Genomic DNA, 22,464 nt, shown 5'->3' with positions numbered 1-22,464 from the left:
TTTTAGAAGTAGGTAGGAATTTTGGAATACTGGAAATCTCGGATGAGTAACGTAATTCTTAGAATTAAATCGCATGACTCGTAGATAGATCGGTAGCATAATTAAAGGATAAGGGCACTCTACCGGATAGGGAAAGACGTGAGTTCGAATTCTACTGTGTCATTTTTTTTTCAAATATTAATAAGATTCTAATCATTTTAAATGTGATGTAAGTTTATATTTGGTAGATAGTGAATAAAAAATAAATAAAACAGTAAACGAAATACGAAAACATATCTCGAAGTTCTGCAGTGCCAATCCACATTATATAATAAGTAGGTAGGTATTGAAAGTCCAAAATATATTCGTGTATTTTCCCAAAAAAAGTTAAAGCAATATATATTGATAACTTATATCCAAGAGGCATTATGGAATGCGAGATATCTATAACAAATTAGGCTTAGACTGCGAGGCAAGATAAAAATACAACATTAATAATTTATATCCTCCGCTAATTGATGGTGCGGCCAAGAAACCTTGCCAGGAATAAAGGGGAACAGTTTGCATTATTGAAGGTTACCAAGATGCTCGGCATCCGCAATCCTCATACCTTTCCGGCGTGAGTCCCGGCAGCAGAACAGTATATGAGAGCAGCCATCTTGCCGCGGCGCAGCTGTAGTAGGGGGCGCTCCACCTCCCCACGCCGTTTTCGGGGACCAGATCACTCGACTGTTCATCTCCCCACTCCAGACTTCCGTTCTTACTCATCTCCCGAACTGCCTGCCACCTGTTGAAGTAATTTATTACTCGGAAATTATTATTTCGTCGGTTAATTTGATTATGGCTTATTATTCGGGCGCGTGGAAATTCACGACATTTTCCGATCTCAAGCCGCGCAAACGCTGCGACAGCGTTTTGCTATTTACATATTAATTTTGATTTCTTAAATTTCATCTATATACTGTTTTGCAAAGATATATAGAATCAATAAAATGCGAATTTCAAACACAATAATAATTAGTATAATAATTATAATAATAATATAATTACCGATATAACATATAATTATATAATATGATAATACTACCTACCTACGTATAAGACTTATAATATAACATATTAATAATATGTACTTATATTGCTCTGGAATAAAATTATCACGTTCAAAATAGAATCAAAATAATTACAAGATAAAAAGAACTTTTTATATACAACATTTTTAATTTTTCTGTTGAATCATATAAACTTGACTTGACTAGCTTAAACGATCAAAAAAATTTGTTCTTGATAGAAATACTGAATAATGAAATGTCATTTCATATTGATTTCAATCGTAACGCATGTATATATTATTTAATAATTTAGTTGCTAGGACCCTCTAGCAACCAATAATGGTATCGAAATAACTTTTCATACAAAACAGAATTAACTAAAAATGAATTCAATTCTACTTAAATATGGCTAAAAGTATTAAAAAATGCATTGGCATCGTGTTCTGATATATTCTAAAAGTTTCAAATGTCTAGCTAGTCGGGAAGTTAGTTGAAAATCGATTGCAAGATTTGTACCGGACAAACAACCACCGGAAAAATAACAATACGACCTAAAAAAAACGTTGTAATAAAATACAATCAAAAGAACACGTATTTTATTGACAAAATTTCACCAACCCAATAACTACATTATTTAATTTTCACGAACTAATTACAAAAATTATAATCTAGATTATGTATTTGATTGATGACGAATATTTATTTAACGGTTATTATTTAAAATTAGGCCAGTCTTTATTGTAATGCTCCACCGCCTTAGAGTGAGGTGAGGGATGCTGTGTCTCTTTCTACATAATCTAATTACCGCAGTAAAGATCTCCCTATCCTCCTCGTCTTCCATCCTTGATACACCACCCAGTTTCATGGAGTTGCTTCACTTTCACGTGTGAGACAATATCGTACAACCTGAATAGTAAAGTTCATGGTTATACCTTCCTCACCTCGTGCCATCTTTCTCGCATACGAGTACATCTCATACATCTCCAGCGCATCTATTATATACACAAGCCTGCTTTCGATCCGCTACGGCAGCTAAATAGGGTAGGAAAATATCGAATAATTAACACGTATTGTAACAATTACAATAAGTTAGCCGTCTGAACTGTCAAAACAGTCTATCTCGGTCTAAAATTTATCACAGCCAAAAGAGGTGCTGTTACCACTTACTGTAACAATTACAACAAAATTATTGTAATTGTTACAATAAGCGTTAATAATTCGATATTTTCCTACCCTATTTAGATGCCGTAGCACTTCTCAATATCTTCCTTTCAAAATGTATAATTTATTATTACATTACAATTCTATTTAATTATCAAACTACATATCCTCAATGGTGATGAAGCGATATTCATAAAACATAATTTTAATTATGTTATAGAATTAGGATGTAGACACATTTAATTTTATTATAAATGAGGAAATACTATACTACAACATACCGCATAACAGACAATCTGTGTAGATCACAATTAATAACTGACAGAAGCATGAAAATTATTTCAATAATCAAGTTTACTAAAGATATTTTAAATCATAAAAATCACGGTTCTTTTCATTGAAACATCCAATTTACAAAACTGTATATTTTTCTCATTTTGCTGCTGAACATTTTTTTCATTTAAAATCATGATTGGATTCAGGCGTAGGAAAATTAATTCGTTCGATTTTATAGCGATGTTTCATTCCGAAATAGCTTGCCAACGTAAAACCTAATCAAGAAATTCAAATTTCCGTTGAACTTGCATTATATTATGACTACTATATAATATATCGACGTTACATGCGCTGCTCAGAAGTTTAAAATTTTTAATTCGAGTTCATTACATTTTTTTAAAATCACCAATGAGATCGAGAAATTGGTATTTCTACGAAAATTATGCTTTTGCTAACATCAGTATTATCCATATTTTTGTACGGAGTCATGGACTCTGAGGCCAAGAGAGCGGAAGGCAATCGATGCCTTCGAAACGTGGTGTTGTCGCCGAATGCTTCGTATTTCTTGGACAGATTACAGTACAAACCAGTCAATCATCCAGAGACTACAGATAAAGAAACGGCTCTTGATAGTATTATCTTTAAGATGCAGTCTACAGTTTTTTGAATATATTGTTCAGCGTGGGCCGGATAACCGTGGAGAGACTGGTGGTTTTGGGTAGCGTCCAGGGAAGGCGACGCAGAGGGAGATGATCGGCGAGCTGGAGCGACCAAAGAAATGAGGACACTCTGCCTTGAGAGAAGCAGAGCATTGACAGAGGTGGAAAATCTTGATCGTTCAGAAGATGGTGGAATTTTACGGTAGTCATGATTCTTAGCCACGAGAGAATGACTGAGTACGATTTACTTATCTGAGTAAAAATATGAAACTAATAACAGCATTATTTTCTTCATAGAAAGCAGTTACATATTTTAATCCTGTTTCACCTGTTTCAATATGTATTTACATACATATATGGTGATGTGAAGACTGCTTCTTATTTATTTGTCACCCATTCAATTGAAATTATTATAATAAATAAATAAAGAATTATTATTGCTATGGTTAGATAATTATATTGATTTTAAAGAATTTCATTAAAGCAGAAGTGTGCCTAGTGTGATTGAAGCGTGTCCGGTATATATTTTTTTTAAATACGCAACGTGTTCCAGGACTTTTTCGAACACGTTTAATACAATAGAGAATCGGGTTGAGAAAATAGAACCGTTAGGTATGTATTTTTAACCAGCAAACAATCGACAACTTCAATATATTCACAAACTGTAATCTGAACAAAAATGCGAATGAGAGATTGGAAGGTCCAATTCCTTGGCAAAAAATATTGGAATGTCTATATCTAATCCTTTGAATTCAGTTACGATATTTTTGGAAACCAAATGTAGATTATAGGTAATATATTATTTAACATTGTACCATCGTGTACAAGTAATTATATGGCTATTGTGAGACTTGAAATCTATGAATTAAATACTAACTCAATGAATATAATATAATCATTAGGTATTTTGAATATCTTTGGACAGATAATAATAGTTTATTTATATTACAGCCATAATTAATTTGTATTACAATATGAAGGTATATATTTTGGAAACACTTCAGAAACATACCCAAATGTATTTTTTTAATCATATTGGTGTCGTATTTCGTTCATAAAAGGTTTTTTCTATTGGTAATATATTTTCTCAGAAATGTTTTCAAAATTATGTATACCTAAATGTGTTTTAACAATTTATCCACAAAATTACATAACTGATAATCATGTAACAAAATCGATTCTCAAATTTCGTTAATTTTGGCTACAGGCTTTGTCATTTGAATCAAGGTAATTAATAAGTAATTGGTAATACATACCTTGATTTATATCCGGCGCCACGGATCTCTCCAATATTTTAGTTTTCATTTATTCAAGTTTTTTTATTCAAAGAATAATTTATAAAATTTAAGAATGTAACATTGTTTATTGAACATACATAATTTGGAAACAAGTCAAAAACATACATATTTAAAAAATCTTGCGAAACAAATATATATGACGCCGGACAGCACTTCTTACCTGCATCCATCTGCATCCATCGGTAAATTGGTAAAATACATGTCGAAATTAATTCACGAAAATTATAAAATACTTAATAGTTTTCTTCGCATTCAATTTATATGATTAGAATTTGTAAGTAGGCGTGAATTTACTATACTGTAAATTTTATGCTAGTTAAAAAAAAATATGGGAATAGTTTCTTTACCATGGAGCCACGGGATCTGGCGATGGTTCCGGCGATGGAGCAGCCGCAGCTCTGACAACTCCGCCTTCCACTCCCGAAAGTACCAAGGCTCTCGCTCCTCGAGCACCAGGAGCAGTACGAGCTAAGGCTTTCGCCACGGCTTCCAGGACCTCTGAGAAAAAATAAGTTTTTCATTCATTAGATTAAATAATAAAAAAAGATTATACTGTGTCACTTAATTATGCAGAGCTCACTTGATAAGCGATGATAATTAATGTTAATGATTATTTTAATAACTTCGCGTTTTTTTCTATATACCCTGTATAATTAGTAAATGATTTTTGTAAACCATTACTAATAATTAATTACCTATTTAAAACAGGTAAGCTGATAAGGCCTTGTTCAGATGGCGCGATTTGAATCGCACGTAAAAACTCGCGCGCATTCCAGGTACATGTGACCTCATTGACCCGTACACATGCACTCGCGGCGTATCATCTGAATTCATCAAATGAATTATGACTGCTAGGCCTCGCCCTCGAGGCGACAGTTTTTATGGCCATTAATCATAAACTATGTCACCTAGATTGTCCACTGCCGAAAATACATTTTGCCAGTTATCGCGATAAAGCCTCAAAGGAACCATGTGTCACGACTGAGTTGTCGGTCTTTCTCTTCGCACTTGCGCTTGTTTTCATGCCCATTCAAAAATGAATTACGCCACCTCAATGACCATCGCGTCACCTAGCTTGTTCACTGCCAAATGAAATGCGTTACCTATATGAGCTCAGCACATTTTTGCTATTCGCGCGTAAAACGCAGTTTGACACGCACCATCTGGACAAGGTCTAAGGAAGACCCTTCCGTTGTAATATTGCTCTAAAAACATACACATAAATAAGTAATGAAATTTTAATACAAAATCACTAGTCCTCATAATAAACATAAACGTAGTGTAGTAGAGAATGATTCACTCGTATGATAGAGGCCTGAAATGTTATGTCATACGGATCTTAAAAAACAAAAAAGAAAAATAATAAATATACTTGGATACAATGTATACAACAACAAAACTGTTATAAAATGAGGGTTTGTTTAAAAAATCATTTTATTCTTACATATTATTTTACGGTGGTTTTTACAATAAAAGTGTAATTTATTATTTTGTATGATGACTTTATCATAATTAATAGTTTAAATGTATTTATTTTTTATTTTACATACATCGGTTTGTCTAGAAAATAAAAATGCGTATGACTTGAAAACCTTTTTATTTGTATCGAATCGAGCTATGGTGTGGTACTTTTAGATCAGAAGAGGACGTTCCGGAGAAGGAGCCCGATTGCAGAGCACTGGGGAAACACCATGTTGGTCCATCTCACTCTCGTAGAGGATCCAACTCGAATTTAATATAGTAGTTTAGTGTACATATGTATTACAGTATAGGTATGTAATAACATTTTAATAAATTATCACAGACAGCTTTATCATTGCATAAGGCAGAATAGGTGCAGTCGAAGAAAATACGAATTTTTGTATGGGTTTGATGACCATTTTAAAGAGAATGTTAGGGAATATTTAAACATCAATTTTGTGAACTTTCTTCAACATTTTTATAGCTTATACGTATAATGAATCCGTTGCGTAATAAAAAAAATATTGGATTAAGTTCAGATATAAAGCGCCTTATTAACTTATATCCAAAAAGGGACTGTTATTAGAGATTGGAAACTTTGTTTTATGCTTTCTTTTCCCATTTATATATCGACCGCTCAACCGAGCGAAAGATACTCAATCAATCACTCCAAGAACAAACAAGCTGGCTCGTTCTTTTTTGCAAGGAAGACGCCTGATGTCTAAATTAATTACCCACTGCTAAACATTAAAAAACAATTACGACACGCGTCTTGTGTCGGCTTGCGGGGAAAAAATTACAGCCGGTCCATAATAAATTGACCCAAACGACTAACTTCTTCACGAGACTGGAAAAGTTTGTCGTCGGCCATGAAAAAGCAAACTCCTCTTTGGTTAATCTATTGACGTTACCGCTACGTAAAGTAAACAATCGAAGAAAACCTTCACTCCAGTGACGCACTTCATTTTAGATTTTCCGCAAACATAACGGCAAAGTACCTATTAGGTTCATTTTAATGGATGCGCAGTGGTTCTAGACAAAGAGTTTGACTATGATAACAGCCGTGTGAAATTTTAATATTAAAACACTTGATGATATTTCTAAAACGTTTTCAGTATGGTAGATGACAAGGTGAAATAATTGTAACACGGCGTCTTGTGTATACACGCCATATTTATTTTGACGTTTCAATACGAACGATATTAATTGTGATTGTTCATTTAAATTAAATATCTTGGAAATACCTGTACATCTTTTAGGAGAGGCTGTGTCGCATTTTCACTCATCGCCTCCGCATACTGTCAATTATGTCTGTATTTAGCGCGCCCGCCAATTATAACAACTGGTTATCAAGTTTGTTCCCGCTTATCTCCGCGCATACTTCCCGGGAAGGAAGTGTGGGAAATGGGCGGTGGGATCGCCTGAACGGTGCATGTCACGCCGTGAGGTTTTGTCAATTTTTAATTCTTTTAATTTCCTGTCAAAGTTATGTTAAAGCTAAAGTTACACAGATACGTCAACTTCGTGAAGTACTATTATGTCGTCTAATATGTAGCTAAGCCAATATCGATCTGTCTTCCTAAAGCCTAGTACAAACCTATGTACATCGAATCGCAAGTAAATAAAATTCGCAAAAAAACCTATTCATAAACATTTGTATAATATGAGACTATTCAAAAAATGTTTATATAAATAAATGCATATGTTATTTTTATAAACGACGCGGATGGAAGCCGTGTGTAAATGCACTGACAAAAGAGTAACTATGAACACGACGGAACATGCATTGAAACAAATATTTCTGCACGTGCATTTGTGTAGCGGCAAACGTTTACAAAGAATTATTAATTTTTCAATAAACTATTTCTTGAAAAAAGATGTAGGTAGTTTTCAGCATGGCTATGGGAGACATAACATTGCTCTAATTATACTTATTTTGTATAAGTAAACAAAAAAAATAATATCTAATCTAGAGATTATTGTGTACTCCACTGTATCCTAATCCTTTCAGGGTTGTTTTCTAGTGGCATATAACATATTATATTGAATAAATGCTTTCAATTCAAGCACAGTATAAAGTAAACAGAGTGGAAGATCAACATTATATTCGTCTTTTTGCTGCTTCTAACATTTATTAATTTATTTTGAAATGTTTAGAAATTGAAATTAATATTTATCATTTCTCTCGGATAAATTATACAGCGTTATAAACAAAATTGGTCTGTTTAAACATTCACAAGACATTGAATTTAGCCTGATTGATGAGGGGTACACAAGGTTCTACTTGTCAGCGTTGACAACTTTCAGAGTTTTTCTCGCCAGATTTAACATTTTTCTTGATTTTCAATCAATCCGGCTTGCAAAATACGCACCTTATATTTATTATAGCAAATTTATTAATTTTTACACCATAAAAAAAATTCTCTTAAAACCCACGTTGCCCTAGTTCCCTAGTACGTAGTCAAATGACATGGTATAAATACGAAGTCGTGGGTCACGAGTTCAAGCCCATGGCAAATGGCTAGAAAATATCTCTAGTGAAAAGTCTGTTTACTATGTGTAGGTAGACCGATATGTCCCGCTTGTAACTAACTTAAATTGCTTCAAAACCAACATGATGTTTTTTTGTATGCTATAAAATAAACACAATATGATCGTATTTCGTAATTATATAAATTATTTTTTTGGTGTGCGACTTCATTTTAGTTGATAACTACAGATGTGTTTATTTCTTTAAAAATAAAATATTGTGTAAATCTGAATTCAGGACGTTCACACCATGAGATTTAATTTGAATAAATATTGGTTCTAATCAAACGAGTTAAATAAAAATACCTACATAGCAAATACTACCCTCAGAAGAGAGAAAAAACATAAACAATGTTAAATAATAAATTCAAAATTCAAAAACAAAATACATGGCACAACACTGAAAATATATATTTCTCTGGGAACCGCATTGATTAGTGTCGCACCTCTGGCTAATGGTGTCTGATAAGCCTGACACGAAGAAACTGATCCAGAAGGAGTAATGGCTGTGTAGGTAATTGACGGGAATATATAAATTCAAATTATTTAGGACGTCAGGATTGGAACAATCCATCGTGAGAGAAGGCAAAAAAAGTCTTCTTCTCACGAAAACAACGTTCAAAGTTATAACTTATTTTTAAAATCTCGCTTTTCTTGAAATTTATTGTAATTTGAACACTATTTTTTTACCTCAGTCCGGCACATTTTTATCAACGACAGTTTGGCAATATTAATAGGTACTTGTATTTCAATACTGTAAAAGCGATATTTTCCCCAGAATCGGTATACGATATACCTACCTAGGTACTCCAATCATTTAAATATAATATAAAAGAAATGCTGCCAAAAATATTTTATGAATATCTTAGATGAATTGGAGGTATTTTTTAATGAAAACGTTTTGAAAAAATCTATTATGAAGCGATTTTCGAAATGAGACACGATGAATAGAAGTGTTTTCGCGATTTTGTATTTTAATTCGGTAAAGCACTCTTCAATAAGTTTTATAAAAAAGATGTCGTATTTTATTTACTGATATTTTTTTTTTTCAAATAAAATGTCGTCAAAAAATAAACACTTGACGTCGAGCACTCAATGATTAAACACAAACTGAAGGATCCATTGAGAGAAAAGGGTCTGTCGAGATTGAGAGCTATCGACAAGCACCCACCTGTTCAAACCAGTAATACTTATCTTTGTGGAAAGCTGTTTATTTTTGTAGTCATTCAAATTATTATACATACAGTCTGTATACAGCATGCTTTATGTAATTGCGATATTCATAATATTAAGAAATTATTTTAATTTGCAACTGAATAATTTATTGTTTTGTGGAAATATTAAACTTAACGGCGCACATGCCCAACGTAGTTGAAAATTGAGATTTTATGATATTTTAAAAGCATTAGCCTGAACATTCCTTAAAAGTTGTAGTTAATCTATTTATAAAATTTTGAAGCCTTATTATCTTTTATATTTATTTTAAATATTTGATGACTGCATAAAGTATTTTTATTACATAACATAGAATTCTTTTAAACCTCTCGATCTAATGTTTTAGAATATAGTCATATTTCAGTACGTCCATGTGAAGTGGTGTTAAGATTTTTTATGTTTATTAATTTTTAAAAGCATTTATAAAACCATTAGTAAAATTTATGTCGACATTATTATAGTGAAATATTTACGATAAAAAAATGTATTTTATAATCTCTGTGATCCCAAATTTGACAAGAATTAGTCATTTTATTATTCAAAAAATGGGCACGATTACCAAATTTGAAGATAATTCTAAAGATACTGATTATAAGCTATGTCTTTGACCATTCAAATGTGATAAACATCCTACGAGGCTACGAATAATGACTGTTTTATAATAATTATTGACTTAATATCAAAAATAATATCAAAAACAGCGACATCTACCAGACACCAACACAAATTTGGTCATTAACAGCGAACCAATCGAACGTGTGACCCATTATAAATATTTAGGTACATGGGTCAATGAGAAATGGGACCAGTCTCAGGAAATAAAAACTAGAATTGAGATCTCAAGGAGCGCCTTTCTCAAAATGAGACGCCTCCTTAGCAATCGAGATCTTAACCTAGGTCTGAGACTGCGTATGGTACGTTGTTATGTGCTCTCAATTCTTTTATATGGTTTGGGAGTATGGACGCTAAACCAAGAGATGTCACGGAGACTTGAAGCTTTCGAGATGTGGCTGTATAGACGCATCCTCAAAATTCCTTGGACTGACCGGGTGACAAATGTTGAAGTTCTCAATCGAATGGGGAATGACCGAGAAGTTCTACGTAGTATCAAAACCAGGAAACTACAATACCTCGGCCACATTATGAGAGGACAAAAATACATCATTCCCCAACTCGTCATTCAAGGAAAGATCAATGGGAAGTGTAGCAGAGGACGGCGCCGCATTTCGTGGCTTAATAACCTCGGTGATTGGTACGAGTGCAGCTCCACCGAACTGTTCCGGGTAGCAGACGACAAAGATAAGATCGCCTTGATGGTGGCCGACCTCCGCTAGGAGATGGCACAATAAGAAGAAGATTGACTTAAGAATATGGTAGTATTTTTTTGAAACACGCCATTTCTATTGGCATTTCCCTAAAACACAGATATACCCACTAGAAAAAATCATATTTGAAAAAAAATACGATACTCGACGGGATTTGAACTCGTATAACCACTGGTATCGCGCCAACTGTATATCAACCAATTATGCTACGAACTTCATATCTAATTGCGACAATTTAAACTATTAAGTCCTACATGAAATGCTTATCAAATCGCGTTATTATTTACTATCGGTTTCTGTGTATTAAATCAAAGAGGGGAGGAGGCTCGTACCATAATTGGTTAATGCTGTTGGCGCGATACCAGTGGTTATATGAGTTGAAATCCCGTCGAGTTTCGTATTTTTTTCAAATTTGATTTTTTCTAGTAGGTATATATATGTTGGGTCGCAACTGTTGGTGTCACCACTGTGGTGTTCGATTGTGGGTTATGGTGTTGAGGATGATGATGAAGAAGTCGAAGATGTATGCAGGAGCGAGTTTTATTTGCAGCGTAACGATCGGTACAATAGTATAAATACAATGACAGTACATATGATCTACTGAGATAGTTACGAGTCAGGTACTTAGATTGATGACATTTTGATAAATCATTATTCGTTATTTATACAGTCAAAAGTAATACATAAACATTATATTCTAGTACACAATTATATTGACCGAGTCAGCGGCTTAAATACAAGTAGCTTGTGAATTTTATTTATTATTACAGTCATAATATAATATGATACTACGGGAAAAGATTATTCGACTAATTTTCCATTGCGATACCGTATTTTATATCGCCAACCAATCTGCTGATCTAGCTAAACTGTAAACTTGTTTACCGTTATATGAGTCGCTGAGAAATTATTATTGCGGTCGAATAATTTGATACATTAAAAATAGATATTTTATCGCTAATATACTGACAGCTACATATATATCTGAGGTGTTTTCAAGTTATCTATGTTCAATATACGATATGATTGTATTTATAATTTTTTATAGTCTTTTCCTTGCGTGTCAGTGTTTTTATTACGTATTTTGGGTGTTTTATTTAGACATGAATTTGATCTCAATGCTCAATGCAAAGCTGTGTTCAGTCAAACCACTGAAACTGCTTCGTAGACCAGTAGTTCTGGGCACTAAATTGTCACTGGTTCTCGATATAATAAAATAGTCCAGTTTTTGGACATTGAAGGAAGCTTGATACATCTGAATTTCTGAATGTTTTGTTGAGAATAAACCTTTTTGAGCCTTTGAAAATCGGTCGGCGTGTGTAGGTAACGTCTAAAAGCGTCGTGATTTATGAGTTTAGTGAACCATTCAGTTCTGATCAAAAGCAATTTAAGTTCATCCACCATTGATGGATGTCATTATTAGCCTCGGTTCCCAATGTCAAACTTTATAAAGGTCACTATATACGTCATACCCCTCTGGACTCTTTCCATCCACTTTACATATTATTAAATAACCACACGTACCTACAATTTCCATTGAAAAAAGTTATTTTCCTTTAATATTTCTTTTGCATAAAAATACCACTACAATTATCTAAATATGAACTCCGCAATCTTACATAGTGACTCCGCCTTTGAAACCGCGATAAAAACAATCATTATAAGCAGTGGCTGGCTTAGAGACATGGAGGCCCGTGGCACAGTCACATTTAGAGACCCCTATTATAAAAAATAAAATAAAAACTATACATTTTAACTACCGACGTACCTAGTGAAAAATAATGTATTCAATTATTATTGGAGATGACAGCGATGTCACAATATAATAACATATTAGTGGATTATTTTTTTTGTACAATGGCTATGTTGATGTTAGTTGTAGGGATGTTTTGAATAATATTTTATAGGTACGCAATTTGTAAGAAATATACAATATCTTTTTAAGATTGTGGTATTTAATAATTGTTTGACCGGTTTGAACTGTTTCGAGGCTCTCCTTTTAAATTTTCTGACGAATCAATTGTCACCAGCGTCAAAGAAAATCGCCGATGATTATTAGTGTGAGTCATGTACATATTGAAATATTACTGGAATAATGTCTTCATTATAAAAAAATGATAAAAATCATCATAATATATTTTTTTTTAATTTAGTTTTATTACTCTAAACATATTTAGGTTGTCAGTTTAACGGGGAGAAAAATTAGACAATTCTGGAAAGCACAGATGGAAAGCGTTTTATAAAATAGTATACAACATTTATTAAATCTATCTTGTTGCATGGAAATCCCGCTGGCTATCATCACCCAGACATATCTTTAAAATATATAAAAATAGCTTGATTTAAAAAAAATCACGAAAATTCGAATAAAACAGACCAAAAAATAATATATGAATAATATAAAAACAAGAGGTGGTTTTGTTCCCCTTGTTGACTTAATTTTCTGCGCATTTATAGCCATTTGTTTTAACATTGAGAGGGAACTTAATTGCAGTCATCAGTTGATCTTTATAAAATCCACTTACTCATTATAGGCAATACAATATTACAATTAAAAAAATGTATATTGTTAGAATTAGTTCAGTTGAGAAGGTGTTTTATACAGCCCACAACAGAGATCACCAGAAAATATCGGAGAAACTGATGCCAAAAACAGGCAAGGTGAAAATAGAAGAAAGGATTTTATAAGATGCGGTACCCAAATCTTTGTAGATACAGTACACATGATTTGTTTCATTCATTTTAGAATTATACATTTAAGGATATCAAATCATCCGGTCCTACCGGTATCGTATTAAAAGACTGTATCGATAATTGGTACGATAATTATCCGTACTTCCAAGTATCAAAAGAAAAAGCAAAATCCTATTCAAATTCTCAGACCACATTAAGAAAAAACTATCGTTTCAGTATCGTATCGAAATATTATAGATATTGATATTGAAGTATCTGTCAAAAAATATTGATTCTATTGACATCCCTATATTATACATCATAATTATTTCCGTTCTACCTCTGTAAAGTTACATACAGTTTTTGCTAGAAAGATTTTCTTTTACAATATTTTTGACACACATAGAAATGTGATGTTGATATAACATCAAAGAAAGGCAGAGACTTAAGAGAGACGGTCGAGAAAAAGAGTGGAGACTGAATGAGAAAATTATAAAGGTTTCGCTCAGATTATGAAAATGCTTACCTTCAGAAGCATTTGAACATCTTAAAGATATTTAAATATTATAATAACATTAGACACCAAATATTTTAAATAATATATATATATGTGTATATTATAATAACATTAGACACCGAATGTTTTAAATATTTTGAATGGGTTTATAGTAAGTGCCTACCTAATAATAACGATAAAAAAGACTTTAAAATTCCCGAATTTAAAGAATTATATAGATACCTACTATCACGTCTTAATATTTCGTACATTAGAAGCAAGTTTCTTAATCTATTTCTTAGATATATTATTTAAATATGTACCTACTGTGCTTCGTAGGAGACAGCTATTTGTTTATATAAAAAACATGTTTAAGTTTTTTACACGTAAGGGACATGTACGACGTTGGTATACACACGAAAAAGATGAAAATTAAAATGTTTGCATTTGATGGTTAGTAGTCTAAGAAAATTAAGAACATTCCAATATAATGCATTGTGTTTACCGCAAAAATTTTGGACTACGGGTAAAACAGTAGCTATATTACATTCAATTGTACATGGCATTAGTATCGAAATTGTTTGCTGCAATGCCTCTTTCTATGCTAGCAAACAAGACCACCACAACACTACACCCGTGGTGCTACTCTATGCTGATTTACCCAAGGCCTGAACAAAAACAATGCATAAGTCCGAGTGAGAAAGTATTCGGCACCCTTATAATCTCTACGACACGCGCTAGAGTAAGATAAAAGGTTTACAGATGTGTGAGATGATTTGCTGTGGTGTCGTCGCCAAATCTTCATTAGTTGCTTAAGGGGGATGTCATCAAAAGTTTCGATTTCATAGAGCCATCTATTCCCCGAATTACAAAGCATATAGGTCAAAATTATATCAGATTCTAATTCCAATTACAATCCAATTTGAATGAATCTTCGAGGCATCTTATCTAGATGTCACTGTAATTATATATTAATAAAAAATCTAAAAACAGATGATATAATTACAATTATTATTTAAACAATGGTATATATATTTTTTGCATTTTATTTCAATCGGACTTTTTTTATATTTCGTCAGATTATTATAAAAATATACGTGGACCATCGACCTTATAATAATTACTTAATATGTGAGTTTAATTGGAATGGATTGGATTGTATTAGAATTTGGATTTTATAGTAATATTAAAAAAATATATAGATATAATAATATTGTGTAATGATATTTATATGTGATAACAATCTGTGAATTATTGACATTCTCATAGTAATGAAGATAGGTAATTAATTAGGTATGGAATCATTAGACCATACACATGATCTCCATAAAAATGGCGTCATAGGCTATTTTACAACACATTTTTAGAAAATAATGATTAGGTTACCTAAGTAAAAATATAAATATTATCAATACATTATTAGAACAATCCGAAGATGACAGCCGGTTTGGTGATTTGAAAATAATTAAATATACCCAAAACATTGACAATAATATTTTATTCTCATCATAAGAAAATATAAGTACTAAACATCTGAATAGAATTGACCCATAGGGACTTTTTATTTTGTTTGGCATTCACAAAACGTAATAATAATAATATGTACTAGGCACACTGCAGGGTTTATTTGGTAAGCATCTGTCAGTCGAGCAGGTACCTACCTAGTAATAAGTATATCAATGCTGGCTGAATTGGCGCGGACAGGGAACTAAGAAATATTTTTTTTTCTTTTCTGTGGTCCGGACCATTCCAAACAAGCAATGTTGCGCCAGTTTTAATTTGTGACTAGGTATAAATATGCCAGTCGAGATTATTTTTGGTAGGTAAATACTTCTGATTACTTATACAAATATTGAAAACTGGTTAAGTAAAACCAAATAAGGACTGATCTAATTATTTAAATCTGAATAGGTATATCCCAAATTAATTTTACTAATTAATTTTGACATTATTTAGTTTGCAGATATTTTATTAGTAATATTTTTTTTATGTAGCTACTTACAAACATTGTGTCAATTTTATTTTCGATGAATATATATTAAGTAGATATGTTAATTACTTAACACATTGACTGCCGACTAGATAATTGCTTTTTAATTACCACATTTAAATAGTACGCTAATTATATCGATTGGCCACCTAATCGTTACGCACTAGGTACGTCTTTAGTGTCCAAGTCGATATGCCCTGGATCGAGGGGCCCTGGCACCTCCCAAACATAAAAATTATCACAATGATTTTAAACATTGAAATTGAAACCCAATAAACTATACCTTTGGGCTTATAAAAATAAAAACACTGCAAAAATATGATTTGTAATAATTCTCCAGCACCCTTTTTAGAAAAATTTCTTAGATTTTAATTTCTAACACAAAAATTTCGAAAAAAAAACAAACAAAATTTTAGAAACCCAATCCCTAATGAACTGTCAAAAAATTCTCGGTGTCCAACTGAATTCAGGAGTGGTGTTGGTCATGGCTGGGGAGGGCTGACAGGGCTCTAGTCTGGGGGCCCGGGTTGTGCGGGGCCCGGCGCGTCGGGTTGACCAGATAAGTGAGATAAACACACATCATAAAGTAGCTTTAATAGTAAAAAAAGTCGCTATTACACTTCATGACCATGAACATTTTCAATTACTTATATAATTGTGCAATATATTTTTTGATTATTACGTGCCGATACTCGACAGCTCCATTATTAAAGTAGATGTATTAAAAATCGCCAATAATTCACTGTATATGTACCCTTAATTTGAACTAAAACACAATTTGAAAAATGTTAATGTAGTGTTTCACACTGCCTTTAATCTTAGCGGTAGGTAGGTGGCCCGCCAAATATCCTAGCCTGGGGGCCCGTTTCAGGATGTGGGGACCATGGTGTAGGTACACCGAGTGCAAAAGACCGATAAACGATAAATTAGGCTGTGAAGAAGAAAAAGAGCCTATGGGACTAATTTACATTCTCCTCCTTGCCCCCCCCCCCCAATATTAAATCCTGGGTGCGCCACTGCTTATTGGTGTAATAATTAGATTCATTTGCGAAAATTCGCGTTCACGTTCACTTGAAGAAATGGTAATAGAATTCAATGCATATATATCAAAGTTTTTCATGATATGTATGTCTTTTCATATAAGATGATTCAGGAAAACTAACTTGTACCTACCTACTACGTAAGGTCGAACATTATAACTGAGAATGTCTCAGGAGCAGTTACCCAAACTGAGGTTGCCATGCATTCAAGTGTGCTTTAACCGAATTTATATGACTAGTCAAGAGTGGCCATGAAAGAAAGGAACACATAAGCAAAATTAAAAATTTTGGTAGCTCATACAAAGCTGATAATTATGAATTATCTAACGAAGTAAAAACATCTTCACGTTGACAGTTTATGACGCCGCAAATTTTCTAAATGCAACAAATTGGCTTTTGTGTGACCAGATCGGGCGTTTTACTTTTTTTCTCTTTATTTCCTATTTTTTTAAATTAAGTAGGTACTTCAAAAATTATCGTTGTTAGTTTATTATTATATAAAATCGCTGAAATTAATAAATAGGTACCTACCTTAACAATATAAGTTTTAATGAAAAATTTTATGTGTTTGTTTGTGGGGGGGGGGGGGGTGTAAATTTACCACACCGGCTGACGGGTGACACCAACACTATTTACGCCACTGCTCAAATGCGTTGATGATACGCACACACACAATAGAAAAATTAGAGGTGGTAACATTGCTAGCAGTGTATTAAAATTGACTGATGAATGTTTGCTTTATTTTATCAATATACAAGTAAACAAATGAGAAGACGGCTTAATGTAAATGCTAACATAAATTTCTCAAATGGTTTCAGACCATTCGTAATAAAATATATTACCATGTGCATGCCTACTAACGGCACGTATCTACATACGAGGTAGGTACTCGTACCTATTATTCATGCGAACTAGAATCTAATACAGATGACAGTTATTTCGGTATCGCACGTTGTTGCCGCTAGAGGCAGCACGTCCTTGACGACTGTATTTAATTTGAAATTAGTAAATAACATAATAAATATAAATTAAAATATTACGTTAAATATATCTAAAAAGTAAGAAAAATATATTGAACAGGCCCACGTTTTCGCTTGATGCAATTATTGAAAATTGAACATTTTTATTTTTCGTAAAAATCGATTGATTTTAGATTGAAAAAAAAACATTAAAACTATAATTAATTGACAAAAGAGATTCACTAGTTCCAAGAAAACTTATTAAACAACATTAAATCGATAATTTTGTTTCAAGAAATTACTTGGAACAATAAATATTTATTTTAGTAAAGCCCTTATTTTTAGCCGTTTTTTCAAATTTGTCGCTTTCTCTTTGAAATAAAAAAATATATTTTATTTTTCCCATTGTATTTAGATAGGTATCTATCGATTAAAATATGTTTAAAGCTTTAATTTGATAATGAATTTCTATGCCTCTCCCCCTTTACTATAACTTTTGCCAACTACTGCGAGCGCGTGTTGCTAAAATTGATATTTTTTGTGTTAAGCATAAAGTCAGTGGTAAACATTTTTAGTTAATTAAGTAGAAAAGATGGTTCTGTGTATTGTATTAAAATGTGGTAGCCGTACTGATAAGCAATAAGATGGTATTACGTTTCATAAGTAAGTTGATACATGTACGTGATAATTTATTTGTATACTCGTATTATTATATATTTTAATATCAGTGACCTAGTGTTTCTTTAAAATAACTTAAATTATGGATATCTTTATCTAATAGTTGCATTTTGACCACTTAAAAATACTATATAACGTAAAAAAAAAGAAAATTATATGTTAATTCTGAGCGTCTACTGCAAGCACTTTGGGCGAGCACTAGCGAAATGGTCTATGGTCTCAAGCATTTGTGTACGAATGCGTTCGCTCGCCCACAAACCAAATGCACGGCACGCAGCTTCATTTAGCAATGCAATGGATGACGTCTAGATGTATATATAGTCTAAGGATTTACCTATACCTACACCTAAAGAGAATCACATGTAATTGTTGTATTACAATTAGAACATTCGATACCAATTCAAGAATATGGCTGAATTGGTATCGTAACTGGTATCGGTATTGTAACAAAAACAACTGGACGCCACGGAATTCGAAAATAAATAGACGTAAGGTACTTATAGGTACTTAAAAAAATATGTAATATTATTATTTATATTTAAATGATTATATTATGATTTAATAGTTGGTGAAAATGTAAATATGTAGACGTAAATAATGATTTAATCGTGCATATGTTTAAGTTCCAACGAAAAAAGAGTTTTTTTATTTTATATAAAGCCTTAGGCATGGTAATTCTCAATCCGCTATAAAGAAGACATTATGTTAAGAGTAAAATGAATTAAAGCTTAGTAGTAGATGGAAACGTATTAAAATACCTCGTCTACGTTCTGTATACGTGTCTACGACAGTGCGGCGTCCAATTGTCCGGAGTCCAGTCGTCCCATTCCCGGTCGTCCACTATCAGGGCTATCTTTAAAATTGCTGTACCTTCGTCCTCTCATAATGTGGACGAGGTACTGTAGTTTTCTGGTTTTAATGTTACGTATTTATTCGATTGAGAACGTCAACATTATTTGTCACCCGATCAAGGAATTTTAAGGATACATTTATACAATCACATTTAGAAAGTCCCAACAAAATATTTACGTACCTACTGTTTTTGTCTTTGTTAAAAAAGATGTTATAAAAGATGTTTTTCAGCTTCATTAAAAATTATTAAGGCTTCATCTACGTAGATTTTTTTTATTTCAACATCTTTGGTTAACCGTTCTTTGTTGTTCTAATTATATGCAAAGTAAATTGATAATTGCTTTTTTTAATAATTACTCTATTACGAATGTTAGATAACCATGTTGTAAAAAAGAGGAAGCGTCCGAGAAATAAGGTAATTCAATTTTAGCTCGAGAAAATGTAATCACATATTCTTTGTAGAAGGCATCTAAGAAAAGCTCTTTGCATTCTAACCAAAGCTTGGCGAGAATTCAAAGACAAGTTTAATTTTCTTGTTTTGTGCCTTTATATATTATAAAAATATTGATAACTTGAGCTTTTTATGAAAGGCAATTTCCACAATAATGTTTGCATTTATCATCAGCCGGAGTCGATCAACTGATAGATGAAGACCTCCACTAGCTCCCTGCACTCTTCTCAATCATTAGTTCATCGCAGCAACGTACATCCACCGAACTTTATGATTTCATCTATCCAGCGGGTTTTGGGGCGGCACTGTGATTGTTTAGTGCCCCTTGAGTGGTATGACGGTATTTTTGTAGTGCGGCTGTCCACTCGTCTAGCGACATTTCCAGACCATTTCCATTTCATATTCTTATCGACCTATAACACATTGTGTACTCTTATCTGCTTTCTTATATTATATAGGTTTCTTATGTGGTCTTTCCGCGTTATGCTCAACATGCATCTTTCTGTGCTACGTTGCTTCTCGTAATTTTTGGATTTCTCTTATATTTATTATATCAAAAAAATGTTTATTACTGTAACTTGCGATATCAAAGTTAATGGCTCCACCAAATCACAACCGCCCCGCACCACACCCGGTCATAATCGGGCGTATCACGGGACCCTACGTTTGGATGTAAAGCATCATTTTTCTAATGACTTGGAATGTCTCAAGTATAGTTACCCAAAACTGAGGTCGCCATGCACTCAAATGTGCTTTTACAAAATTTACATGATTTTAAGTTAAGAGTACCCATAGAAGACAGTAAAAATTATAGTAAGTAACAAAAGCTAATACAAAACTGCCGAACAATCTAAGTGAAGAGATCTTCGTGTCGGCAATAATTTTCTAAATGCAACAAAATTGGCCCTTGTGGTGACCAGGTCGGACGTTCCGATAAATCCAGCAGCTGTTTGAACCGACTTTAGCAGCTCTTCCCTTTCCGTACACATTTTAGAACATTCCCAGGGGATGTGGTTTGCATCCTGTACCTATTTCTCCGCCACATGGACGTGTTGAACGGGTAACAAGACCAAGCTCATATAGAACCTGCCAGCGAAGCCACAGAGCCGCAAACAGTAAAACACCGTATTCACTGGAAATGGGCGTTAGAAAAATTGAGTCGACATAACTTGGCACTAATTTGTTTTTTTTTTTTTTTTTTAATAAAACAACTAGGTAGGTATATAAAAGTATAAAGTAATTTCTTTCCATGTCTTTATTCTTATACTTTATTCTAACCTAGTTTAACTTAAGTTAATATATCTTTTGATCATTTTTCACAATATTTTCAATGTTTCTTATTAGTTTAGAATATAAGGAAATTGAAAAAAAAAAAACAAAGAATATCTACTGTAAATTCATATTTTTCACTACTACCGATTAATTAGTTTAAAAATCTCCGCAGATAACGAAGATTCTTCTTTATAAAACTATCATGACTATAGTGATTGCGTACGGAAGTGAATCGTGAACTCTAACAACAATAGTTGTAATAGTAGCTGGATTGATGATCGACACTTTTAAGAGGACGATTCTTTGGCGGATATACACTCATGAGTGAGGGAATGCGTATAGAGAAGACCAAGTATAAGTTGTAGGTACGCATCTACCTGGCAGGCCATGTCTAGTACAATCCGGAGATACGGGCAACGAACATAGTCATCGTTGGCAATCCAGGAGAAGGTTGGTCGGTCAGGAGGTCACGGATGAGCTGGTTCACCTCGGAAAAGCAGTGGAAAGTGACCGGAAAGAGGCCACATAGGATCGCGATTCGCATCGACTAGAGGAAAGCTGTAAGTTTTAAATCTGAATTTTTTTTTTCAAATAGAATATTATACAACTCTGAAATGTCACCATAATGTATGTCGTTGAATTCAATATTTATATTTCTTCTTTCGACCATGTACGATCCTAATAGTAACATATTATGGGTCTCCACAGGGTGGAGGTTTGTATTGACAGATTTTGTTTTTATGAGAAATGGATGTCAGCCACTTAACCTATTAGGTCCATACTCATACACAAATTGAAAAACAATTTGTGTACTTGCCAGACCCAGGATTCGAACCTGGGACCCACGACGCAATAAGCCAACGCTTAAGCCGCCAATTAATTACCTAACGTGGAAATGATTTAATAAAATATTTTACAGAACATAACTGCCATGTTTTCCTAGGCAAAGTATAACTAATTGAGTACATCGATTTTTGTATCGCACGTATTCAAAGCCGAATGTGTGTATGCTGTATATATAGTACATGATTATAATATACCTAACCAATTAATTAATACATAATAATATATAAGGATCTTATTAAATCGATCTAGCAT

General features: G+C 33.0%; 1 protein-coding gene across 1 annotated transcript in view; it reads right to left on the bottom strand.

The window, feature by feature from the left end:
- Positions 1–22,464, bottom strand: part of LOC147068291 (putative G protein-coupled receptor CG31760) — a 67,252-nt gene that overhangs the window by 23,178 nt on the left and 21,610 nt on the right. Inside the window, exons 4-5 of the mRNA XM_085952653.1 lie at positions 4,773–4,923; positions 560–766 (exon numbers count right to left, since the gene is read on the bottom strand). Coding sequence (XP_085808779.1) covers positions 560–766; positions 4,773–4,923 — 358 coding nt within the window. The remainder of the gene's footprint in view (positions 1–559; positions 767–4,772; positions 4,924–22,464) is intronic.

The sequence above is a fragment of the Rhyacophila brunnea genome, unplaced genomic scaffold, assembly GCF_057557595.1.
Source record: "Rhyacophila brunnea isolate RB1 unplaced genomic scaffold, BYU_Rbru_1.0 scaffold_3, whole genome shotgun sequence".
Classification (NCBI taxonomy): Eukaryota; Metazoa; Arthropoda; class Insecta; order Trichoptera; family Rhyacophilidae; genus Rhyacophila; species Rhyacophila brunnea.
Note: the sequence above shows the minus strand (reverse complement) of the source record. Positions and strands in the feature narration are given on the sequence as shown.